Source organism: Schistocerca cancellata, chromosome 1, assembly GCF_023864275.1.
Source record: "Schistocerca cancellata isolate TAMUIC-IGC-003103 chromosome 1, iqSchCanc2.1, whole genome shotgun sequence".
NCBI classification, from domain to species: Eukaryota; Metazoa; Arthropoda; class Insecta; order Orthoptera; family Acrididae; genus Schistocerca; species Schistocerca cancellata.
Window position 1 is genome coordinate 431,308,709 of NC_064626.1, and position 19,401 is coordinate 431,328,109.

Genomic DNA, 19,401 nt, shown 5'->3' on the forward strand with positions numbered 1-19,401 from the left:
TACTCCATAAGTTACACGTATACATGTGCTATAAAATTCATTCTTGATGCTATGGCACAGCTTTTATTACAATATTTTTACTAACGAAGCGTGTGGTTGTTGTTGTTCTTGTGGTCTTGCTACTTGATCCTGTGCAAGTCTCTTCACCTTCGAATAAGTACTACATCTTACATCCATTTTGAATCTGCGTATTGTGTTCATCTCTTGGTCTCCCTCTACATTTTTTACCCCAAACACTTACCTCCGTACTAAATAGGTGACCCCATTATGTCACAAAAGGTTTCTATCAACCGTCCCTTCTTCTAGTCAGGTTGAGCCACAAATTTCTTTCCTCCCCATTTCTGATCAGTTCCTCCTCATAAGTTACTGGATCCGCCCACCTAATCTTCAGTATTCTTCTGTAGCGGCAAATTTCAAAAGCTTCTATTCTTTTCTTGTCCAAACTGATTATCATCCATGCTTCACTTCCATACATGGCTACACGCCATACAAATACTTCCAGAAAAGACTTTCTAACACTTAAATCTATATTCGATGTCAGCAAATCCCTTTTGTTCAGAAACGCATTTCTTGCAATTGCCAGTCTTCATTTTATATCCTCTCGACTTCGGCCATCATCAGTTATTCTGCTGCCCAAATAGCAAAACTCATCTACTACTTTCAGAGCCTCAGTTCCTATTCTAATTCCTTCAGTGTCATCTGGTTTAATTGGACTACATTCCGTTATCCTTGTTTTGCTTTTGTTGATGTTCGTCTTATATCCTCCTTTCAAGACACTGTCAGTTCCGTTCAACTGTTCTTTCAAGTCCTTTGCTGTTTCTGACAGAATTACAATGTCGTCGGCAAACCTCAAAGTTTTTATTTCTTCTCCCTGAACTTTAATTACTACTACAATTTTTTACTTAAGGTTTCGCTTACATCTTGCCCAATGCAAGCCGCTGCTTCCTTTTCATTCCCTTCGACTCTTATTTCTGCCGTCTGGTTGTGCACGAGTTGTTAATACCTTTCACTCCCGGTATTTTACCCCTGCTACCTTCAGAATTTCAAAGGGACTCTTTCAGTCAACATTGTCAAAAGCTTTCCCTAAGTCTACAAATGCTATAGTGGTAGGTGAGCTCTTGATACTCATACAGCTTCCGTTAGTGAAATATATTCTCGAGCTATTCCTGCTTAGGCATTTTGCACTTCATGTCCGTCTAATTTTCCTACGTTTTTATTCTCTTTCTACTACTTCATTTGCTGTATTTTTATATTTTCTCCTTTCCTCAATTAAATTCTATGTCTCCCGTGTTATCCAAGGATTTCTACTGGGCTTTGTGTTTTTACTTATTTGATCATTTTCTGCCTTCATTACTTCATCCCTCAAAGCTTGCTATTCGTCTTCTACTGTATTTCTTCCCTTGTTCTAGTCAATGGTTGGTTAACGTTCTCTCTGAGACCCTCAACAACATCTACTTCTTTCAACCTATGCAAGTCTCATCTCCTCAATAGCTTACGTTTTTTTCAGTTTCTTTTGTTTTAACTTACAGTTCATAACCAATAAACTTTGAGTCCACATCTGCCCGTGGAATTGTCTTACAGTTTAAAGTCTGGTTCCTAAATCAGTGCCTTACCAGTATATAATCCATCTGAAACCTTCCGGTGTCTCCAGGTCGCTTCAACGTAGACAACCTTCTTTCATGATGCTTAAACCAAGAGTTAGCGATGATTAAATTACGTTCTGTGCAAAAGTCTACCAGGCAAACTTCTACCAGCCGATTTCCTCTTTTATTCCTTTCCCCCTAGTTCTTATTCACCTACAGTTTTTCCTTTTCTTCCTTTTCCTACTATCGAATTCCAATCCCCATCAGAATTAAATTTTCGTATCCCTTATCTATCTGAATAATTTCTTTTATCTCATCATATAATTCTTCAATCTCTTCATCTTCAGCGGGGATTGTTGGCTGTAAACTTGTGCTGTGTGTGTGGGTGTCGTATCTACCTTGCCATGCTGTTCATAGCAGCTTACGCACATTCCTATTTGCTTGTTCGTTATTAAATCTACGCCTGCATTACCACTATTTCATTTTGTATTTAAAACCCTGTATTCATCTGGCCAGAGTCCTGTTCTTCCTGCTACCAAAATTCACTACTTCGTACTATATCTAACTTCAGCCTATCCAGTTCCCTTTTTAAATTTTCTAATCGAGCTGCCCGATTAAGTATCTAGCATTCCACGCTCCGATCCGTAGAACGCCACTTTTGTTTTTCCTGATGACGACATCCTCGTGAGCAGTCCCGAACCGGAGATCCTTATGGAAAATTTTACCCAAGAGGATTCTATCATCATTAACCATGCATTAGAGCTGCATACCCTCGGGAAAAATTAGGGTTGTCGATTCCCCTTGCTTTCAGCGGTTCGCAATGCCAGCGCAGCAAGACCGTTTTGCCTGATGTTACAAGGCCAGCTCAGTCAATCATCCAGACCGTTGTCCCTGCAACTACTGAAAAGGCTGCTATCCCTCTTCAGAAATCGAACTTCCGTCTGATCTCTCAACAGCTACCCCTCCGTCGTGGTTACACCTACGGTACGGCTATCTGTATCGCTGAGGCTCGCATGCCTCTCCACCAACGGCAAGGTCCATGGTTCATGGGATTCCTTAACCCTATGCGATTGATAAACTCGCTGTTTTTTCATGCAAGTGTACCTCTGGTACTTGGAAATCCTTTGACCGCTGTTAGTTGCTGTCGGAGTGCATCGCTCAGTTTACATCTTTCGTTCGTCTACGAAGCGATTAGAATCCTCGATACATATTATTTCCTTCGTAGTGGCATATATTTCTGCAGTTTGTAAGTTGCTTAAACGGTACAGGCTCGGCTTATTTTATTTCTATAAGTGTTCAGCTCGTAGTAAGCGTGATTCCTTCCTATTTGCGGTCTCTTAGGTCATTCCTTGATAAATTTCACTTCTCTTGATCGTTTCTAAATATTTGCCTAAAGGGTTTGTTCATCTGTATGTATCCAAGTCTTTAGTGATTTTCGTGCTTCTGACAGCTGATCACTGTATGATACCCTTTATGTGTGTGTGTGTGTGTGTGTGTGTGTGTGTGTGTGTGTGTGTGCGTGTTTGGGGAACGGGGGGGGGGGGGGGCAGGAAATGTATGTGGTTGTTAGAAGTGTTTTGCTAATGACCACCATTTCTGTGCCGCATTCTGAAGCATCTCACAGTTTACATAAAGCGTGATTCCAGGTTTTAGGTATATTTTGCAATTTCCTACTTACTGCACAATATCTGGTTTTCAGTTTTGTGCAAATTAAAATACTGCTGAAAACGAGGCATAGAAAGAATTTCTGATCATTATAAGGGATCTTCGATTTGAGAGGACATTGAATAAGAAGTGGTAAATATGGACAGTGGTGCTATAAAGCCATCAACCGTCGGAGAGTCACAGCACACCTGTAGGTGCCCGGCCTAGCTCTTGGAGATGCGCCAGCAAAGATGTAGAACTGCTGCACTAGGTCCTATGATGACGTAAACAGTGCTACATTGCGTGTTTTTGCACGGTACAGAACTTGAAATTTCATCTTACTAACGAATCTGCGGCGTTAATAGGGAGTTTGTGATATCCGTTTGTTGATGTGACTATGTTTCTCGCCATCGCTACCGTCCCTCATGTTTTACCATTCCGCCCTTCCATTTCAAACATTTACGGAGCATAATGCGTTTCGTGATGTGAAATTTGCACAGCTGCACTGAGCAGGTTTCAATCGGGGAGCTCTGTTATCGACTGACGATTTCTTGCGTCTGCTCGCTCATGGTGGCGTGTGTGTGGGCGGCACTGCATTTAGATGCGTGATTTGCGCTCGCTGTGTGGTGCCGGCTGATGGCACGATAGCATTTCCGGTCCGACCGGCGCCCACCACACCCCTTTTTACGCGACCCTGGGAGAGGCCAGTTGCTGGATCGATGGAGAGTAACCCTGTTCAGGCCGCTTCGTGACCTGTGCACTCGTCTGTCTACAGACACCGAAGCGGATTCATTTTTGTTAGGGTCTTTGCTTAAAGTGCATAAACAGCTGATGAGTGGCCTAATTTTAACGGTTGATAAAACAGTTTAGAACGCCCATGACTAAAAAGTTAAAAAAAATTATTTCTAAAATAGAAACACTAATTGCTGCCATCACTATTTTGTGTAAATATTGCACATTTCTGTTACACCTTTCAAATTTATTCTTTTCTGTTGTAATATTCTCATGTGAATTCTTTCATTCTGAGTTGCTGAATCCAAATTCCGTTCTATTAATCTATTCTGTTATTCTCACTTCCCAGCTTAAAGTTCCTAGGCCATACAATCTACGTCTACGACGGCCATCCAGAAAGTAAAGAACGTTTCGCCATGTCAAGATATTCTTTAATAATAATACAAGGACCGAACATCTGCGTTTTGGCACATACTTTATCTACTTTTCCACATACCTTTGACATTAAGGCACCTGTCGTACGTCTTCTCATCACTTGGCCTCCTGGCTATTCATCCAGTCACGACAACATACTTCAGGTCATCACCACTTGGGATGCGTTTACCAGCAAGGACTATAGGAAGCATGCTCGAAGATGTTCAACTGGATTTTCTCAAGCAGAGAGGCTTGTATCAACCAGGCAGTATGGAGCAACATTTGAACCTATCGGGCAGCAGAACAATTCCATGCGACAGCTTGCCTCTTCAGCGGTTCTGGTTAGCCGATGTAGATGTTCGAGGACAGCAGAGTGTGCTTCATTATTGACTGATATGTTGCGGGGCATGACGTCGACGGGTAGCACCCCTTCAATGTCCCTGAATACAGAGGCCATCACTTTTTGAGTTAATGCTGTTTGTTTGAACTTAGCCGCGCGGGATTAGCCGAGCGGCCTAAGGCGCTGCAGGCACGGACTCTGCGGCTAGTTCCGGCGGAGGTTCGAGTCCTCCCTCGGGCATGGGTGTGTTTGTTTGTCCTCAGGATAATTTAGGTTAAGTAGCGTGTAAGCTTCGGGACTGATGACGTTAGCAGTTAAGTCCCATAAGATTTCACACACATCTGAACATTTGTTTGAAATTACGTGGCTTCTGTGGCGACTAGGGATGATCTCACTCCTTAAACTGTCGCTTCATTGTGGAGGTTTTATGAGCAAACCTACGTTGCATAGTCAGTAACAGTCTGGCCAGCGATTATGTTGCCATCCCTTTCGTAACGACCAAAGAACGCTTATGCAGCACATACTCTCGCAGCTTTCTGGTTATCCATGAGTATGCGTGACACCCGCCGTGCACAGATTTTGTGGTTCCCTGAGTGAAAAGTTCCGTGCACAACTGAACGAGTCACTTGTTGACATGGTTCATGCTCGTCGCTAACCGTGCGTCGTCGTTTCTCTCGAACGATGCGATCCACCTTTTGTTTCAGCTCACCTGTGATGACGGATGGTCGCCCTGATTCTTCTCGGTCATGAAAATCTGTTCTTCTATTCTCATGCACCACTTTCGGACACTGCCTACATACATTGCACTTTCGCCATAAATGGTAGCAAGTCTGCGGTGAGTGTCACAGGGCCTAACATTTTCCGCTTGCAGAAAACACACCTCACAATCGACGTGATTCGCTGTCGCCACAGCCATGGTCACAGTTATCTCTGCACTAATCACGTGATGAGATCCAACGTACAGTTGCATGCGGCAATTGTCCGCATCACACTTAACGCCAGAAACCAATAAATGGCTGCCACAAACCAGGTGCGCGGACTGCATAGGCAAATGTTCTTTCCTCTCAGAAAGGCCCTTGGACGATACTCCGTAAGCAAATTTTCTTTTACTTCTTGTCCCACTCGTGAATGGTGCGTGGGAAAAACGACAGTTAGTAAACCTCTGCATGAGTTCCGATTTCTCTTATTTTGTCGTTGTTTGAATTTCTTGGGAGGAAGCAATATGTTGGTTGACTGTTGCTTGAAACGTAACTCTCGCATTTTTAACAGTGTTATTCTACGTGGAGCACAGTGCCTCTCTGGTACGATCTGCCGTGGCAGTACTATGAAGGAAGGAAGGAGCAAGGAAAATTAGAATTGAACTTCCCGCCGACAGCGCGGTCATTAGAGATGGATCTCAAGCCCGGACGGCTTTCCCGGATGGGGAAGGAAATCGGCCGTTTCCATCCGTGAAAGCCTTTCCATTTCAAATGAACTATCCCGGTATTTGCTTGGAGCGATTTAGTGAAACAATGGAAAACCTAAATCTGCTTGGCCGGACAAGGATCTGAACCTTCGTTCTCCCGAATGCGAGTCCAGTGTGCTAAACACAGCGCCACCTCGATTACGATGCGCATCTACGTTACGTTCTCGCGTTTACTATGCGAACCCTTGGATAATCTACTGTATTAATCCAATGGCCGATATACCGTCACTTAAACCCGTCTGGTAAGAGACTGAAGAGCAATGCTCAACAATTGGTCGAGCGAGGTTTTTGTGAATAGCCTCTTTGATGGATTGACTCAGTATTATGTGGTCGTTTCACTTTATACACTCTTGACAAATACTCCCAGTTATTTTACGAGTTTTGCTAATGAGCATGGATTGAGAGTAAACTGACAAAGGAAAAAGTAACGCGGATGAGGACAAGTGAAATTAGCGATAGAAATTATCAAAATTGGTGACCAAAAAGTAGACGAAGTGACAGAGTTCTATGACGTTGGAAGCACAATAATACTTTACGAACGAAGCTATGAGAACGTAAAAAAAGCAGATTAACATAGACTAAGAGGGCATTCCTGGCGAAAAGAAGTCTATTTGTATGAAATATCGGCCTTACTTTAACAATGAAATTTCTGAGAATGTTGGTTTGGAGCACAGTATTGTATGGTAGTGAACGATGGACTGTGATAAAGACGGGGAAAAAGAATATCGAAGCGTTTGGGACGTGGAGCTCCTAAAGGACATTGAAAATTAAGTGGACTGGTTAAATAAAAAGTGAGGGGCTTCTCCACAGAATTGGCGAGAAGAGAAATATTTGGAAGACATTGACAATAAGAAGTGAACGATGATAGGACGTGTGTTAAGACATCACGTAATAACTTCCATCACACATGGGGGAGGTATATGGGGCAAAAAACGTAAGAGAAAGGCAGAGGCTGGAATATGTGCATCAAATAACTGAGGAAAATTCGTGCGAGTGCTTCTATGAGATAGAGAGATTGGCTCAGGGGTGGAATATGCGGAGAGCCGCATCACGCCAGTCTGAAGATTGATGAAAAAACTGATTCCTGTGATGTATTGCCGATAATCGAATTATAATAATTTTTCGACTATTGATGCACAATATGTTACATTTTTTATTTTGGGGATCAACAGCAGCACCAGCCATGAACAGCATGACTTTCCTTTCACCTTCATTCGCAAGATAATTTATACGTGTTATGAACAGTAACGGTTCTACAACATTGCATTTGAGTGCCCATGAACTACTTTTACGTTTGCCAATTTTGTCCGTTTGAAAACGACGTGTTCGGTGTTATCGGAGCAACTCTCAATCCAGTCATAAATCTGCAGATATCACCATTGTCTGGTAAACTCAGCATTATTCTATTTCTTGTTCGTTAACGTTTTATTTGATGCGCCTCACTTTCTGTTACTTTTTTCAATTTTCGTGCCGACGTCGCGTTCAGTTCAAACAGAGCGCGCTGTAGTATGTCTTCAGAGTTTGAAACTATTGACTGATCCAACATAATTTTGAAATGTCTGTATTTTACAATGTCTGTATAGTACTATGCAATGTCCTTCAGACATGCAAATACGATTTACAGCCGTTCAAACATGGAAAATTTCTGCCAGATCGGGATTCGAACCCGGATTTCCCACTTAGCGCGAACGTGCGTCTTAACAACTTCGGTTATCAGTGCATGCTTCCTGGACCGATCCAAATCTGCAGATATCGCCATGTCCACTCCCCTTAATGCTCGCAAACTTTATGTGATTCCCGCACAGGGAGAAACATTGTTGCTATCGTCGTTTTGGCCTGCCTTGACAAGCAATCCAAATTTGCAATGTCTGTATATTACAGTGTCTGTATAGTGTTATGCAATGTCCTTCTGACATGCATACAGGTTTGAAGGAGAAGACACAGCTGACGAACTATAACCGAATGCAATAGAAGAAATGTTAAGTTTTGGAAACAAATGAAAATCGTGTACGGGCAAATCGGAACTGTATGAAGGATGATCGATGAAAGTGAACGCAAGAGGTCGGATTTTTCTAGACGTCGCAACGCTAAAAACTGTATTACACTGGAAAGTAACTCTCCGAATTGTTTGAGTGCGAATTGTTCATCCTTTTTAAATAAAACAAACGTTATTAGCATTCTACATATTTATTCTTCGTGTCTACATATTTGCAGCCCTCTTCCGCTAGAGGGCACCGAATTGTAGTGTGTAACATGACGGTGTATGACGTAATTACGTCGGTGAGTGAGAAGCAGCTTGCTGTTTTCGAGTTTCGAATTCAGAGTTCGTTCACACACGGAGCGGTCTCTCCTTCAGCACGACATTGGGACATCACGCACGAGCGCTGCCACATCTGCGACTTGCCCCCAAACGTTTCTCATCTGCTTCCAAAACTTAAGAAACATAACCGAGGACGTTAAGGTGAGGTCTTGGCTCCGTTAACAGATTCAAACATTCCACAACGACGGTATGAAATGGCTCTGAGCACTATGGGACTTAACTTCTAAGGCCATCAGTCCCCTAGAACTTAGAACTACGTAAACCTAACTAACCTAAGGACATCACACACATCCATTCCCGAGGCAGGATTCGAACCTGCGACCGTAGCCATCGTGCGGTTCCAGACTGTAGCGCCTAGAAACGCTCGGCCACCCCGGCCGGCACGACGGTATCAAGAAACTGGTCTGGTGTTTGTCGCTAAGTATGGTATTAGAAATAAATATGTAGACATGAAGACTAAAGATGTAGAATGTTAATAAAGTTCGTTTCATTAAAAAAAAAAGAACTTCAAGATTTTTCACATAAAGTGTTTGGAGGCATTAGTTTTCAGCACCCCCTCGTACATGATAATACAGGCCAAAACGACTATAATAATAATGTCTCTTTCTGTTCTGGAATCACGGAAGCTGTGCGAGCACTAATGGACGTGGACAAGGCGATAGATGGAGATTTGGATTGACCTGGGATGCGTGCAAAAAGCCAAAGTTATCCAGGCGACCGCTCGCGTTAAGAGGGAAATCCGGGCTAGAGTCCCGGTCAGGCAGAAATTTACGTGTCACTTATAAATTGTACAGCTGATGTCTCATCAGATTCGCAATTTGACAATACATATTTTCTATAACCTGATCGTTGGCAGACGAGAGCGTCAATAATAAGTTGTCGATATTAATGTCATTACCAGAATCTAAATACAGAAGTTCTTTTCTACTCCCAAAGGGCGTCAGTGTATAACATTGGCAACAGAGAACAACATGCATGTTTTAATATACTCTGAATGAATTGTTAACACATATCTGTCAATTGCCTACACGTTTAACACATGCTTTGAGATTCCCCTTTTGTCCATGATGTCACATAACTTGTTCCTTAGTGTTCTGTCCTGAAGCGGATAACTGAGTAGATAACTGTGCACCTGCATTGTATCTTATGATAATCACTCGGGACAAAAAATTAGTTACTCCTGCGAGAAATAACGCCAGTACCGTGTAATGCAATAATGGCATCAATTCGGCGAGCAATGTTATATCCCGGTTCTAGGCGCTGTAGTCCGGAACCGCGCTACTGCCACGGTCCCAGGTTCGAATCCTGCCTCGGGCATGGATGTGTGTGTGATGTCCTTAGGTTAGTTAGGTTTAATTAGTTCTAAGTTCTAGGGGACTGATGACCTCAGATGTTAAGTCCCATAGTGCTCAGAGCCATTTGAACCAATGTTATATCCAGTTAAAAGTCGCTCAATGATGATTGGATGCCGCACTGCGGGGATTTGATTGATACGTTTCAGACGATATTCCAAATAATCCCAGATACTGTCTATGGCATTACGATCAACTGATAAATCGGTAGAACTGAGGTGCACAGTAGCTTGCCTGCGTGTCCGTCAAAGCAGGAACGTGTGAGCGTGCAGCATTGTGAACATGGGCATTCTCATTTCGGATGACGTAAGTGTCGACTGCACACTCATCATGACGATGTATAATAAAGAGCAAACCGAGAATAGTGAGATGAACATCTTTATTCATGTTTATGCTAACTGGAATGAGTGGTCCCAAGTAACAGTTCGAGAAATACCCTGAAAATGTTACACAACCACCTGTGGTCATAACTGGACCCTCCACATGCTGCGGGTTAAACACCGCATTGAACTCAACGATCTTGACAGCGACTTGTCGGACCACTCTATACTCCTCCAGTCAGCTTATGCCCAGTTTCTGAGTTTCTTGGTCCGCTGAAGATGTGCAGATTTATGCGTAGCTGTGAGCAGTGGCCTTTTGCAAGATACCCGATTCAAAATACCTACTGCATGCAATTCCCTTCGAAATGTTCGCAGGGAAACTGGTTGAGATGTTTCTTCTGACAGGAGGAATTCCTGTCGTGTCAGTAACTGAATGTTACTGACAAAGTGTGACACTCGCTCTCCGTTTCTGTCGATCAGGAGGTGTCACATGGCTGCGAAGCGTGCGCTGCTCACTGTAGACACGTTGATCAGTCTGAGACCTGATGCTCAAGGGAAGGCAGGTTTCGGTTGCTATTATGGACGGGGCCGTAATCAGTTACTATTTGTTGCCTTTTATTGTTACACACTTTTATTTTTAAAACAGTAATTCCAGACTTAACAATAAACAAAAAGTACCACACGTTATTAATGAAGGAATAAACAACTGTACAAATAATAGTGTTTTCAGTGCGTTACAATTTAGCAAATCACCGGCTGAAGGCCTTACACGCCAAGAATGGCAATAAATTAAGAATGTTTAAGAACTCGCTCCAATTACAACTTACATGTATTGAAATATTAAAAAGTTAGGGGCCACAAACACAGCAGAAGGTATCAGATGCCAGGAATGGCAGTAAATAAGGTTTTAGGGCTTACTGCTGAAATACAAATATCGAATTATTTTTTAAAAGCAAATAACCACAATCGTGGCTGAAGGCCTTACACGCCAGAAACGGCAATTATATAAAAAAAAAACTTAGAAACCTGCTGTAAAACAGCAAATACAAGCAAAGGTTAATTAAAAGAAACAAGCAACTGTCCACCAAATGGGTGAAATAAGATGATGGTAACCTTGTAACACAACTCTTACACTGCTGGATTTATTCCAGAAGGCGACTGGAACTATTAACTAGGCATACATAACCTTTAATGTAGGCATTACAAGGTATGGTAATAAATAATACAATAATAAAACACAAGACCCAGTCACAGACGGTGCTCCAGGAATCGACCTCTGAGAAGGTTCGTCAACAAACACATTCGCGAGCGATGAGATAGGCAGCCAAGAGTTGCATTCACTTCACAAGATGGAAACACAAACTAGTGGCACTCTAACGAATGACTAATGATAATCTTGCTGAAGTTACCTGACGTCCGATAAGCCAAATGCAACGATGGAACAATACCCAAAGCCGGACCCGGCAGTCTACAACACGTCCCCAGAATACTGTGTTTAGAGCGGCCGGAACGAGAAAGAAACCACTACTACCAGAGTAGAAAGCACTCCACTCGCTGCTCTTCGCCTCGGCGACGTACGAGTAGCAACACGAACCCAAGTCACTGGAGAATCGCGAGAGATCACAACGGTGGAGGTTTCTGTACTTGGATTGAAATGCACTCATCTTAAAGCTTGCTGGATCCGGTTTACGACGAGGTCGTGCACGCTCGTGACCACAGGCCTTCCATCCGGCAGTCCATGCGCGCCGCTAGCGGTCCCGGCGTGTCCTGGCACTGCGCGGACCTGGCTACTCCTGAGTCCCCAACCGAACTGCCCCCCCCCCCCCCCCCCCCACACACACACACACAACCCGCTTCATTTCCGTAACTGTCGGCGGCGGTGTAGGCTCGCAGTAACACCCATACCAATTCTACATTGAGGTGACGAAAGTCATAGGATGGCTATATGCACATATATAGATGGCGGCAGTATCGCATACACAAGGTATAAAAGTGAAGTGCTTTGGCAGAGCTGTCGTTTGTATTCACATGATTCATGTGAAAAAGTTTCCTGCGCTATTGTGGCCGCACGACGGGAGTTAAGTGACTATGAACGCGGAATGGTAGTTTGAGCTATACGCATGGGACGTTCCATTTCGGAAATCGTTAGGGAATTCAGTTCCGAGATCCACTGTGTCAACAGTGTGCTAGAATACATGATTTCAGGCATTATTTATTACCATGGACAACGATCGAGAGCAGCGGCCTGTACGTAGAGTTGACAATCTAACAGACAAGCAACACTGCGTGAAATAACCGCCAAAATCAAAAATGGCTCTGAGCACTATGGGACTTAACATCTATGGTCATCAGTCCCCTAGAACTTAGAACTACTTAAACCGAACTAACCTATGCCATCACACAACATCCAGTCATCACGAGGCAGAGAAAATCCCTGACCCCGCCGGGAATCGAACCCGGGAACCCGGGCGCGGGAAGCGAGATCGCTACCGCACGACCACGAGCTGCGGACCCGCCAAAATCGATGTGGGATATACGACGAACGTGTCCCTTGGGATAATGCTTCGGTATCTGACGTTAATGGGCTGTGTCAGCAGGCGACCGACGCGAGTCCCTTTACTGACAGCACGACATAACCTGCAGCCCCTCCGCTTGGCTCGTGAGCACATCGTTTGGAATGCAAAGTCGTGGCCTGGTCAGATGAGTACCGGTTTCATTTGGTAAGAGCTGATGGTAGGGTTCGAGTGTAGCGCAGACGCCACGAAGCCATGGACATAAGTTGTCGATAAAGCACTGTGCAAGTGATGGCTCTACAATGGTGTAGGCTGGAACGGAATGGACTGGGTCCAACTGAACTGATCATTGACGGGAAATGGTTACGTTGGGCTACATAGGGACCATTTGTAAGCATTCAACGATTAAATTTTTATGGATGACAATGCACCATGTCAATGGCCCACAATTGTTCACGACTGGATTGAAGAACATTCAGGACAGTTCGAACGAATGATTTCAAATTCAAATGACTCTAAGCATTATGGCACTTAACATCTGAAGTCATCAGTCCCCTAGGCTTAGAACTATTTAAACCTAACTGACCTAAGGACATCACACACATCCATCCCCGAGGCAGGATTCGATCCTGCGACCTTAGCAACAGCGCGGTTCCAGACTGAAGCGCCTAGAACCGCTCGGCCATAGCAGCCGGCGGAGCGAATGATTTGGGCACCCAGATCGGTCGTCATGAATCTCTTTGAACATTTATTGGACATACGAATAACTAAGAGCTCAGTTCCTGCGCAAAATCCTGTACCGGCAACACTTCCGGGATTACGGACGGCTGTAGGCTGTAGAGGCAGCACGGCTCAATGTTTCTGCAGGTGGCCTCCAACGACTTGTTGAGTGCATACCACGTCGACTTGCTACACTACACCGGTCAAAAGGAGGTCCACAGGATATCTGGAGGTATCCCACGACTTTTGTCACCTCATCGTATAATAAGGGGCAAATTTTGGTTACATTGGCGAAATGAACATCTTTATTCATGTTCACGCCGACCTGAGTGGGTGGGCCCAAATGACAGTGTGAAAAACATGTTGAAAATACAACAGAATCACCTGTTGCCAGAAATACACCATCCACGTGCAGCGGATTAAACGCCACGTTGGGCGGCGGTGAACTCTACGCCCTTGGCCTCGACTTGTCGGATCACTCCGCACCCCTGCAGTCAGCTAAAGTCCAGTTTTCCGTGTTTCCGGCGCACTGAAGAAGTGCAGATTTATGTGTCGCTGTGAGAAATGGCTTTTTGCTAGGTGTCCTACTGCATGCAATGCCTTTCGCTATGTTCGCTCGAAAACTGGTTGAGATGCTACTGCATCCACTGACAGCAGCAACTCCTGTCGAGTTGGTAACCGATTGTTACTGACAAGGTGTGACATTCGCTTTCGGTCCTTTTTACGACCTCTGTTCTCACACCGTGACACACAGCTGCGAGTGGGGCATCGTTCATTGTACACTACTGGCCATTAAAATTGCTACACCACGAAGATGACGTGCTACAGACGCGAAATTTAACCGACAGGATGAAGATGCTGTGATATGCAAATGATTAGCTTTTTAGAGCATTCATACAAGGTTGGGGCCGGTGGTGACACCTACAACGTGCTGACACGAGGAAAGTTTCCAACCGACTTCTCATGCACAAACAGCAGTTGACCGCCGTTGCCTGGTGAAACGTTGTTGTGATGCCTCGTGTAAGGAGGAGGAATGCGTACCATCACGTTTCCTACTTTGGTAAAGGTCGGATTACAGCCTATCGCGATTGCGGTTTATCGTATCGCGACATTGCTGCTCGCGCTGGTTGAGATCCAATGACTGTTAGCAGAATATGGAATCTGTGGGTTCAGGAGGCTAATACGGAACGCCGTGCTGGATCCCAACGGCCTCGTATCACTAGCAGTCGAGATGATAGGCATGGCTGTAATGGATCGTGCAGCCACGTCTCGATCCCTGAGTCAACAGATGGGGATGTTTGCAAGACATCAGCCATCTGCACGAACAGTTCGACGACGTTTGCAGCAGCATGGACTGTCAGCTCGGAGACCATGGCTGCGGTTACCCTTGACGCTGTATCACAGACAAGAGCGCCTGCGATGGTGTACTCAACGACAAACCTGGGTGCACGAAGGGCAAAACGCCATTTTTTCGGATGAATCCAGGTTCTCTTTACAGCATCATGATGGTCGCATCTGTGTTTGGCGACATCGCGGTGAACGCACATTGGAAGCGTGTATTCGTCATCCGGCGTGATGGTATGAGGTGCCATTGGTTACACGTCTCGGTCACTTCTTGTTCGCATTGAACAGTGGTCGTTACATTTCAGATGTGTTACGACCCGTGGCTCTACCCTTCCTTCGATCTCTGCGAAACCCTACATTGGAAGCGTGTATTCGTCATCCGGCGTGATGGTATGGGGTGCCATTGGTTACACGTCTCGGTCATCTCTTGTTCGCATTGACGGCACTTTGAACAGTGGACGTTACATTTCAGATGTGTTACGACCCGTGGCTCTACCCTTCATTCGATCTCTGCGAACCCCTACATTTCAGCAGGATAATGCACGACCGCATGTTGCAGGTCCTGTACGGGCCTTTCTGGATACAGAAAATGTTCGACTGCTGCCCTGGCTAGCACATTCGCCAGATCTCTCATAAATTAAAAAGGTCTGGCCGAGCAACTAGCTCGTCACAATACGCCAGTCACTACTCTTGATTAACTGTGGTATCGTGTTGAAGCTGCATGGGCAGCAGTACCTGTACACGCCATCCAAGCTCTGTTTGACTCAATGCCCAGGCGTATCAAGGCCAGGGGTGGTTGTTCTGGGTACTGATTTCTCAGGATCTATGAACCCAAATTGTGTGAAAATGTAATCACATGTCAGTTCTAGTGTAATATATTTGTCCAATGAATATCCGTTTATTATCTGCATTTTTTCTTGGTGTAGCAATTTTAATGGCCAGTAGTGTAGATACGTTGATCAGTCCACATTGATATCCATATTGATACACCAGCAAATCTACCAACGTTATTGACGATGTGGTGACTGGCACGCCGAAACAGGATAGCTCATATTTTTCTGCCCCCCCCCTCCTCCCCCCTCCTCCCCCCCCTCCTCCCCCCCCCCCCACCGCCACCACGCACACACTCAGGCTCACAGTACCAATGTTACACCTCTACAGCTCTTCTATGCGATTACTGTGCTCATAAGTGGTGAGGGGGAGGTTGTTGTTCAGTAAGCTTGTAATTATGAATTGAAAACGTGAAGTCTGAAGCGTTTTTGCGCTTGCCTAGCTTTTACTATCCTGGGGTGGACTTACAGAGCAGGTGTGGCGATTCTGTGCACAGGGAGATTACATCGAGGTGACGATGGGCACGATGATGGTGCTGTCGACGATGGCGGCGGCGGCGCTCGGCAACACCATCTCCGACATCCTGGGCATCGGCTCCGCGTGGTACGTGGAGCGGGTCGCCGCCAGGGTGGGCGTGCGCACGCCGAAGCTCACCCCCGTTCAGCTGGACATGGCCTCCTCGCGGTGGGCAGCCAATATTGTGAGTACCACTCGTTCCTACGGCACCGCGCCCGGTGCCTTCATGTTTGCTGCACTCAATTGCAAGCCTCATACCCCTATTTTGAACTATACTCCACGGTCATCATCTGCCGCAAATTAACGGTAATCAGTGTTTAGCTGAGAGGTAAACCAAGCAAGGTTACGAACTGTGACCATGAGCCTAGTTACCATCCTATATCCCTGTTTCGATTTAAATATACAGAGTGTTCCAATACGGTTCATCCAGTTTAAAAGTTTCTTTAAAAATTGCTAGTTTTACTGATAGTTTCTATTTATTGATTTTACATTGGCAACTGCTTTTCTTGGATCGATGAAGTATTTTTTGTGAAGTTGCCTCCATTCCAAACGATAAATCGAAATAGAAATTAATCTGACCGCATGATTTCCAAGTAAGTGTACTGAGTCGCTAATAAAGAAAAGCAGATTCTACATAAGTTTGCTTCAGAAATCGTAACATTCTGATTTAGTCACGGAGAAGTTTTGTGTTAATTTATGTAGACAACATTTTCTTTCCTGTGTAGTTTTTGTTTCTCTGTTTTGCCGCACTGTTATGCGTAATTTGTCCATATATAGTACATTTTCAATTCTTAAGATTGTGTTTGCTTTATTGTGAATAACTTTCCACACGTTGTAATACTATTTGAAGCCTGCTTTCAATAATTTGAGATTTGACGCTTGGACACCAGCACGGTGACAGCTATGAGACACACTGTAATCAAGTAACACACTATTATCCAAGAAACTGTAATGTTTGTAGCAATACGCTACGACAATTTTTGTAGTCCTGTCTTTCTTTGTTACGTGTAGTATTACGGTATATTGATAATTTTTACTTTTTGGAGCGTCTGACTACAACTGAATGAAACACAATTTTCGTGCCATACACGTTTCACCTATATTCTCTGCAAGGCACCTTCCGTGGCCTGGAAGATGTGCATATTTTTACTATTTAGTTTACATTTTGGGCAATGTACCTATAGGTTATAAACAGTTCTGGTGGTTGGTTTTTCCTATTATGTAGTAATATTTGGAACTAGGAGGATATAAGGTGAACATCAACGAAAGCAAAACGAGGATAATGGAATGTAGTCAAAGTCAAGTGATGCTGAGGGAATTAGATTAGGAAATGAGACACAAAGTAGTAAAGGAGTTTTGCTATTTGGGGAGCAAAATAACTGATGATGGTCGATGTAGAGAGGATATAAAATGTAGACTGGCAATGGCAAGGAAATCATTTCTGAAGAAGAGAAATTTGTTAACATCGAGTATAGATTTAAATGTCAGGAAGTCGTTTCTGAAAGTATTTGTATGGAGTGTAGCCATGTATGGAAGTGAAACATGGACGATAAATAGTTTGGACAAGAAGAGAATAGAAGCTTTTGAAATGTGATGCTACAGAAGAATGCTGAAGATTAGATGGGTAGATCACATAACTAATGAGGAAGTATTGAATAGGATTGGGAAGAAGAGAAGTTTGTGGCACAACTTGACTAGAAGAAGGGATCGGTTGGTAGGACATGTTCTGAGGCATCAAGGGATCACCAATTTAGTATTGGAGAGCAGCGTGGAGGGTAAAAATCGTAGAGAGAGACCAAGAGATGAATACATTAAGCAGATTCAGAAGGATGTAGGTTGCGGTAGGTACTGGGAGATGAAGAAGCTTGCACAGGATAGAGTAGCATGGAGAGCTGCACCAAACCAGTCTCAGGACTGAAGACCACAACAACAACAACACTTACAGGTTGCGTAGGCGATTTTCTACATATTACTTTTCTGTTTCATTTCTGGTGTCGTTCCTCTTCTTATAAATGCCACTTGCGGTTTTTTCCCCACATTTCACAGCACTAGAAACTGAACACTTGTTTGTTATTGCCAATTTTCGAGTGTAATTTTTTGAAGTATCTGTGATCACACACACACACATACACACACATATACACACACACACACACACACACACACACACACACACACACACACACACACACACACACACACTCAACCACAGAAACATAAACAAAAATGCATACGCAAACAGATCACAGATACCTCAAAAATTACACTCGAAAGTTGGAAATAGCATTCGATTTTTGGCAATAACAAACAAGTATTCAGTTTTAAGTGCTGTGAAATGTAGAAAAAAAGGACCGCAAGTGGCATTTATAAGAAGAGGAACGGCACCAAAAATGAAACAGAAAAGTAATATGTAGAAAATCGCCTACGCAACCTGTAAGTACAGTTCAAAATATTACTACACAATAGCAAAAACCAAAACTCAGATCTGTTTGTAACCTATAGGTACATTGCCCAAAATGTAAACTAAATAGTAAAAATATGTTCAAATTCCAGGCCACTGAAGATTCCTTGCAGAGAATAAAGGCGAAACGCCTATGGCACGAAAATTGTGTTTCATTCAGTTGTAGTCAGACGGTCCAAAAAGTAAAAATTATCAATTTACCGCAATGCTCAAGTTTAACAATTGCACACAAACATTTAGCATACTGTCAGATGGTCTATTTCTCACTGTTTGTTGATGTGCTTCGAATACATCGACGAAGAAGCGTATGTAAACTTGGTCCATAGATGAGTAGGCGAAGAGAAGGCTCAGCGGATGTAAGAAACATTCAGTCCATATGTGCATGCCTCTGACAACTCAGAGCCCAAATGATTGTCCCTTACACCGTGGAGTGGTACCAAGTGGGTAGAACATCGTAGATCCAGCCCATCAAGCGTTTTGTAATAATATGTTATATAACATCGCTAAGAGCAGACTCAGAGGATGAGGTACCTGTTTCCAAGTTTCACTAGATTACAGGGTTGGACAAAATATGGAAACATTGCGCGATATGCATGGTTGAACATGAATGTAAATGCTAGCCAAGCCTACAGGTGGTGCTGTTGTATTTAACCGTAAACGGCATCTGTGCAATGTCCTCAATAAGTTGCAAGTGTCAGCCGTGGTCAGAAAACCGTTCTGTGTACTTGTGAGTATATTATGTCCGAGCTGTGTGAAATAGAACGTGGGAAAATTATTGGTGCTCGTTGGTGGGTGCTTCTCACGCAACACACACGTCTGCTTCTGTAACCACTCAACCAGCATAGT

General features: G+C 43.9%; 1 protein-coding gene across 3 annotated transcripts in view; it reads left to right on the forward strand.

Annotated features, from left to right (window-relative positions):
- The window catches only part of LOC126176316 (transmembrane protein 65), a 566,608-nt gene that overhangs the window by 522,555 nt on the left and 24,652 nt on the right, over positions 1-19,401 (forward strand). For all 3 annotated transcript variants that reach the window (XM_049923470.1, XM_049923477.1, XM_049923485.1), the window contains one exon: positions 16,075-16,278. In XM_049923470.1, the coding sequence (XP_049779427.1) occupies positions 16,075-16,278 (204 nt within the window). The remainder of the gene's footprint in view (positions 1-16,074; positions 16,279-19,401) is intronic.